The sequence below is a fragment of the Microtus ochrogaster genome, chromosome 5, assembly GCF_000317375.1.
Source record: "Microtus ochrogaster isolate Prairie Vole_2 chromosome 5, MicOch1.0, whole genome shotgun sequence".
In the NCBI taxonomy this organism is placed as follows: Eukaryota; Metazoa; Chordata; class Mammalia; order Rodentia; family Cricetidae; genus Microtus; species Microtus ochrogaster.
Window position 1 is genome coordinate 31,793,921 of NC_022012.1, and position 7,612 is coordinate 31,801,532.

The 7,612-nt window shown below is 35.0% G+C and overlaps 1 protein-coding gene across 1 annotated transcript; it reads left to right on the forward strand.

Annotated features, from left to right (window-relative positions):
- The first annotated feature begins 761 nt into the window (after window positions 1–761).
- Window positions 762–2,034, forward strand: LOC101995914 (olfactory receptor 143-like). The gene is made up of 2 exons (XM_005347466.2): window positions 762–1,527; window positions 1,781–2,034. The coding sequence occupies exons 1-2, from the start codon at window positions 765–767 to the stop codon at window positions 2,032–2,034; spliced, it is 1,017 nt and encodes a 338-aa protein (XP_005347523.1). The 5' UTR covers window positions 762–764.
- Window positions 2,035–7,612: the final 5,578 nt, after the last annotated feature.

A 7,612-nucleotide genomic window follows, 5' to 3' on the forward strand; every position in this document is an offset into this window, starting at 1 on the left:
ATATGGTTGAACTACAGTCTGTAACTCATTCTAATGAACTGCATTTAAATTTCATAGAAATATTTATGTTATGTATAAAATAGTATTCATAATTTGTTTTCTTTCTATATATAATTGATAATATATACTTATTCCAACATTCCATAAGTTCTGTGACAATAGAGAATACTGACTAATATTATTTCTAATGTATTATCTTATAATATTAGGTTGTACATTTAAGAAAAATTTTTAAATTGAAATCATGTTGTATCCCTGGCATAGATATTTTAGTAGGTCTGAGCCAGTTTTCTATTGATAACTAACATCTCTTTATTATCATAAAATTAACCTCCTTAGAATATTGGAATGAAAGGGCCTGTGTGATATAACAGCAGTCACATATTCAGGCAAATAAAAGATAAATTATCTTCATAACATTCCCTAAAACTTAAATTCATTAATTCATGGGTTTAGGAGAGAGTAATGTTTTCTTTCTATTTTTGTCCCTGATCCTAAAAGAACCTTAAAGAGAGAATAAAGTGGTTGTTTAAAGACTTAGGAGTTGGGGTAGTGTTTAATCAGAGTAGATGCTCATTATGAATAGGAAACGAATAAACAGAGATTTCTCAGAATGAATATCAATGTTTTCTGAATGCTTTGCTCAATTAGTTCAGACAACTTTGAATTTGTAACTGGCTCTAGCTGTTCTTTTGTAGTCAGTGACAGATTTCATTGTTTAATGTGACCCTTACTAATGTTTCTTCAGATCTGCTGTGACAAAAATGGCTATGAAGAATGACTCTTCAGTGACCGAATTCATTCTCACAGGATTGACAGATCAACCTGAGCTCCAGCTACCCCTGTTCATCCTGTTTCTGGTGTATCACATAGTCACTGTTGTAGGAAACTTGAGTTTAATGAGTCTCATTTTACTAAATTCAAACCTGCAGACTCCCATGTACTTTTTTCTTTTTAACTTGTCCTTCATTGACTTATGTTATTCCTTTGTCTTTACTCCCAAAACACTAATGAGTTTTGTTTCAGAGAAGAACACCATCTCCTTTAGAGGATGCATGACTCAGCTGTTTTTTTTCTGCTTTTTTGCCCATTCTGAGTGCTATGTGTTGACAGCCATGGCCTATGATCGCTATGTAGCCATCTGTCAACCTCTGTTGTACATGGTCATCATGTCTCCTAGGACATATTCTCTGATGATGTTTGGTTCATACTTCATGGGGTTAGCTGGTGCCATTGTCCACACAATGTTTATGGTCAGGCTCAACTTTTGTGATTCTAACATCATCAACCACTACCTGTGTGATATCTTTCCCCTTCTCCAGCTCTCCTGCAGTAACACCTATACCAGTGAGCTTGTGAGTTCTGTTGTTATCAGCACAGTGGTCATTGCATCTAGTGTTGTCATCTTAATGTCCTATGCTTTGATTCTTTTTAATATCACCCAGTTGTCATCAGGTAAGGGTTTGTACAAAGCCATGAGCACCTGTAGTTCTCACATAATTACTGTGGCTCTATTTTATGGATTTGGTATGCTCACACATATCAAAATATCATCTGATGAATCTATGGATCAAGGGAAAATTCTCAGTGTATTTTGTACATTTTTGCTGCCACTGCTAAACCCTTTTATTTACAGTCTTAGGAATAAGGATGTCAAAGTTGCTCTAAAGAGATTTCTAAGGAGACTCACATTAAATGAAGCACTCAGGTTGTCATAGTCCACATTCCCAATTTGTCTGTGGATATCACATCATAATAGTCAGTCTCTTCTATGGATCAGGGCTGCTTGCATTTATCAAGCCATCATCTGCTGAAACTGTTGGTCAGGGGAAAATTTTCTCAGGGTTTTATGCCTTTTTGGTGCCCATACCTAATCCTCTCATTTACAGCCTCAGAAACAAGGATGTCAAGCCTGCTGTGAATAGAACCATGAAGAGAACACAAACTGATATATCTCCGCAGTTTCTCTTAGATCTTTTTCTACCTGTCTGCTGTTTTCCTTTCATTTTTTATTGTATATCATTAATTGATTAATCAGTTTTGATTTCTTCTCCTGTTTCTGCAGTATCACCAAGTATTCTACACTATCATTTGTACTTCCCCCATGCAATGTCACCTGTAACTGACCATTCTTTGAAGGTATCCACTGAAATTTTGCGTCAGAGATGGTGTATATTGCATATAACACATAAAGTCCTTCTTTTAGCTTGTTTTATGTAAGACATCTTTACATATTGCTTTTTCTTTTATATCTTTTGTATCCAAGAAAATTCATTGACTTATATTATTTATTTCTGTCTGACTTCTTTACTGATTTTTGTAGTAACTTGTATATGCATTTCCTAATTTTTCTAGGTTTATTTTCTTTATATTCATAAACATAGATAAGAGGTTGAGTACTTGTTAGTATTTTTATAATTTTCAGGTTACTTTCTTAGTGATTTCTTTTTAAATGTTTGTATCCCTGTCAGTTTTTCACCTTGTATTTTGGCATTTCTTCCCTAATCATATAGGAAAAATTTATACTTATTTTTCAATGTAATAAGTGACTATTTTTCTAGAATCATGAAGTGTAGGGATTTAGTTAAGCCATAGTAAAATTTGTATTTTAACAATTCTCTTGATGCTATCTATTTATTTTGAAAGAAAAATAATTTTATTATAAAAGAAAAAGCAATTTGTACCATATAACACTGTCATTGATAATACCTAATTTTATTTATTAATAAAGTCTAGTACCCACAAAAGAGATAAAATAGATGATTATGGTATTTGCCTTACTTAGACTTATTTGAGTTACTTAGTAAAATCACCATGAGATATATCCAGTTTCCTACAAATGACATATCTTCAAGCTTCGTTTTGGTTGAAAAAAAATCTACTATATATATATATATATATAATCTTTATTCATTCTTTTGTTGTTTTTAATCTAGCTTTCTTTCATTATTTAGCTTTTCAAAATAGTGTGTTTGTAATTTATTGATTTGGAGTTTTGGATGAATAACCAATAAAGGATAATGTTGGGTGGGCCATTTGGAAGATCTATTTCTTATACCTTGAGAAATCTCTATACTAATTTTATGTTAGCTGGATGAGTTTAATTTACCAGAATTTACAAAAGTTTCTTTCAGTCCACATCCTCCTCAGCATTGTTGTTTTCTGATTTCTTGGTGGCTGCCATTTTGAATGGGGTGATATTGATGTTCCTTGTTTATATGTGTGTTTTTCTGATGATTTTGATGTTTAAAAGGTTTATTAACAATTTTTGTTTTGTTAATTGACAACTGTGGGTACATTTTATTGCCCTTTTCATTGATTGTTTTGCTTGGTTTCAGGTGTTTAGTTTTTTTAAAAAATTATTATTTTTGTATATTCTAGATATTGATCTTAATGTGTAGATACTAAATATTTTCTTCTATTCTTTTGGTCATCTTTTTAGTCATAGCTTCTTTCATTTGCAAGAAGATTTTAAACATATAAATCTATCTTATGATTGTTTTGTGAGCTGCTGGAACCCTTTAAGAAAATCTTTGTCTATTATGTCTATGTATTAAACTATTTTTCCCATGATTTCTTCTAAGACTTCCAGCCTTATGTCATAAGCCTTATGTCTTTGACTAAATTGTAATTTATTTTAATACAGGAAAGACACAGGCAATGAGGTTCATTCTTTACACAGATGATATTCATTTTGCTTAGTGCCATTTTTGAACTGGCTATTTTTACTAGAATGGATATCTTGGTATATCTGACACTGTTAGTGGGGCCAAGAACCTGTCACTATATAAGTTTCAGGTCCTTGGGCATGACATATTACAATTGTTCTTTTAAATGGACATATATTAAAATGATTCTTAATGCATTATTGCTATAAACACAGATCAGTGTACCTATCAGCCCATGTCATAGCAGCTTCTTCTAGTATAAGATGATAATTGATATAGAGATTTTCTTTTGATTAACATGCAGAGAACAAGAAACTTTGTGGTGCTCAGTAATAAATGGAAATTTGGTCATATCTCTTCTCTCAGGTTCAGAGATGTTCACAGATGAGAGGACACGTAGATTGTAAGAGCTTGAGGTGATTTTGGATAACTTCAAGCAAAGAAGCAACTAGCACTATAATTAACAATGCTGGAAAGTACTTTACATGGACTGGAGAAAAGAAACAAATAAAAAGGAGAGTCAAAACAAATCTAAGTACAGAAAAAGTTCTTAGCATTTTATATAGAATATAGTTTAATTAATCACTGTTGGAAGGCACTGCTGGTTGGTTGATGTTGCAATCTGCCATAGCTTGGTAGTTATCTATAAGCTGTACAATGAAAATGTCCTTCCTACCTCTGCAGCAATGTTTCCTGCTCTTCACTTAGCCTTTCTGAAGGATGTCCCTGGGCCTTGAGGACTGACCTTATGTAAAAGCTGTCTCTAAAACCAGACTCACCTTTAGCTTGACCCTTGACACAGATCCCTGCTAAGGAGACTAGAGCTAGGAGCTCTGCTATAGGAACCTACTACCATATACAAAGCCTTTAGATAGGAGCGTGACACTTAATGCAAACTAGGGTTTGTAGCCAGGCTCCCCAATCCTGTATATTCCTTATGCTCTGGAATAAATTTGAGCTGATTCACCAAATCTGTCTCCTAGAGGGCCGTCTCTGTTCATGCCTAAGGGATGCATACTAAGGTTTCTGTTTCCCTTCTGTCTCTTTCCTCTCCTGGACTGTTGGCCAACACGTAGGCCAGGAGGGAAGGAAGTTCCCTCTAATCACTAAGTCCTGATCACTGTGGGACCCTGTGGAATGTCTTTTCTGTTGGGTATATTTCATGTTCGCCTTGGGGAATTTTTGGTTTCTAAGTAATTTTTGTGAGTTTGAAATAATTTACTTACTTGTTCTCTGTCTCCCACCTTTTCTTCTGTTCCTACTCATTCTGTTTTATTTGTTTTTGCAACCTACTGTATTTCTCTCTTTCCATTGCTAGTCATTCCCCCCTTTTCTCTCTAGTCATCTTAATTTTTCTGAGCACTGGATTTGTTTTACTTTTGTGTCACAAAATTTAGTAGCTCTAAATGGTATTCCGAAAGGAAGAGAGCTTTGATTTTAGAATTTAGGACCTTATTATAATGCATTATTACAGATTTTCCTTGGTCTGAGCATATGCTACTGGTGTTGGAATAAACATTGGGTATTATCAACAAATGAGAATGACATTCAGGCATGGAAGCTATGTATTTTTCCCTCTGAACTTAGTAACTCTGATCTAAGATTCCTTTGGATGACCTCTAGAGGAACCTGAGGTTCTACATGTCAAATTGATATCACCTTGTCAGCATTATTATCTATAAGGAAGATCATTGGAGCTATATAAGTTTTTGCCTGTGGGACAAATATTCTGTGTTGTATCCACTATGTATACTTAGAGAACTGGGAAGGAATACTAATTGGTTCATTCTTCTATCTATATTTATAAGGTACCCCTTGCATATATAAGGTTAATTATTTTAAGTGCTTCAGAAGTAGCTCTGAAGAAAATATTCATATCCCTTTGATGATATGGACTTAGATTAATAGGCATGTTTGATTTGTATGAAGAAAGGCATTACAAAGAAGAATAAAAGACTTCACCTAATAAAGTATGGAGAAACCATAGTATATGGGACAGGTTTTCATGCTTTTCTAATGAAGCGTCCCAAAATTGTCAGGAATAAAATGTAACACACTGGAGCACAGTTGAAGTGCAAAAAAAAAGGGGGGGGGGCTAACAGCAAAAAGGATTGGGTTAGGCAGGAGATAGGAGGGCAGAGTAGAGGAGAGAATTTGAAGAAGGATAACTAACATTAAGGACCTTTAAGAAAATACTGTATAAACTACTACTGGATAAGCTTCCAAAAAATAGTTTCATGACTAAAATGAGTTTAAACTAAAGTACCTAATCATTTGGAGACACTGCTTCTATACTAGACACAACGGGAATATAGGAAAACTTAGAACCTAGAATGAGGCACCCTTTTTGGAGTTGTTAGCCAATTGTGTCCCCATAGACGTCCTAATATTGCAAGCTATTGCCACTACTCTTGATTATCCCCAAACTTGATAATTAGACCATATTGCAGAAGACACCATATATTCATGTCATAACACAGAGAAATAAAGTTTGTGTATATTTCTGTGTATACTTATTTCCATTTTGTTCTACGCACTTCTTTTATTTTTTGACAATTTCATACTTAAAATGTATGTGGATCAGGTCCATCTATATACAATTCCAAATTCCAAATCATTAATGCAAACACACAGATGTGAAACGTTGTCTTAATGTTACTTACGTTGTATAAAATCATCATAAGTATTCATTCTGCTCACATGTTTCAATGGCAGGTGAGAAACAAATCCTTCTCTGATAGCTGTCTCTTAACTGTTCTCTTAGAGAGATAGCAGGATGCATCATTATTTGAAAGTTGGTCAGGTCTCGTGTAAGAATTTTGCAGTTGAGTCTGGTATTGTTCAGCATTTATAGTGCTAAAAGTCTACATGTGATATCAAAGAAGAAATGCAACGCTCAGTTTCACTGAGGTGTGAAACATGAGGCTACAGGCATAGATAGCTAACCTGGCAAACATACCCACTGGTGAAATATTTTCTTAATTATTGTAGGAGTAATCAACAATAAAGCATTTTTGGACTAGGTTTCAGGCTTGCTTTATAGACAAAATTCATTCTTAACATGGTTCTTGTAGTCAACTACTGAGGCTAGGTCATAGACCTGAGGGATGTGCTTATGATTGTTATTCTGCTTTTGATACAGTAGTAAATTGTTACCTAATGAGTTTCCATTATACCCATAGATTAGTGAATCTCTCAATTTTCATCAGAGATGCTTCCTTTAGCAGTAGATGGTGATTAACACAGATGTCTTCAGTGGGTAAACTGGTAGAGAATAAGAGAATATGAATCATCAATCCTAAATGGGACCTCCATATCACACTCCTTTTCCCAAGTCTCAGATTACAAGGGAAATAGGGGTTGAAAGAGTGTAAGAGTCAGAAATCATAGAGGAAGCCAAGCAGTGGTGGTGCCTACCTTTAAAATCCCAGTACTTAGGAGGCAGAGGCAGGCAAATCTCTTGAGCTTGATGCCTTCCTTGTCTACAAGAACTAGTTCCAGTACAGGCTCCAAAGCTACAAAGAAACCCTGTCTCAAAAAAACAAAACAACAACAACAACAACAAAAAGAAGTCATAGAGGACAACATTAAAACAACATTTTCAGGATGTGTCAAGAACCTGAGTGGTTACAACAGTATGCACAAGATACCTGAAAAATTAAGCCTGATAAAAATCCTAGAAGGGAGCAGGCGGGATGAAGGCGTAAGTCACAAACAATGCCACAGCAGTTTGGAATTATGATTAATAGTGTGGTATTTATTTAAAGGGGAAAAAACTTACAGATCACGGTCAGCCCTCTGCGCAACCAGGAAGGGAGCCTAGTCGCCAGCGGAGCAGGAAGTGAAGAGAGAGAGGAGAGGGAAGTGGCCACTTTTTTAAAGGGAGAGAGACCATGCCCCAATGGGCTGGTATCTCAGCGGCTATAGGCTGGAGGAGCGGAAGG

Bases quoted from the DNA above. Each gene is read 5' to 3' on its own strand.
- LOC101995914 (XM_005347466.2), top strand. From the start codon at position 765: ATGGCTATGAAGAATGACTCTTCAGTGACCGAATTCATTCTCACAGGA. The intron at 1,528-1,780 runs GTATGCTCACAC...TCTATGGATCAG, and splicing joins GGCTCTATTTTATGGATTTG to GGCTGCTTGCATTTATCAAG.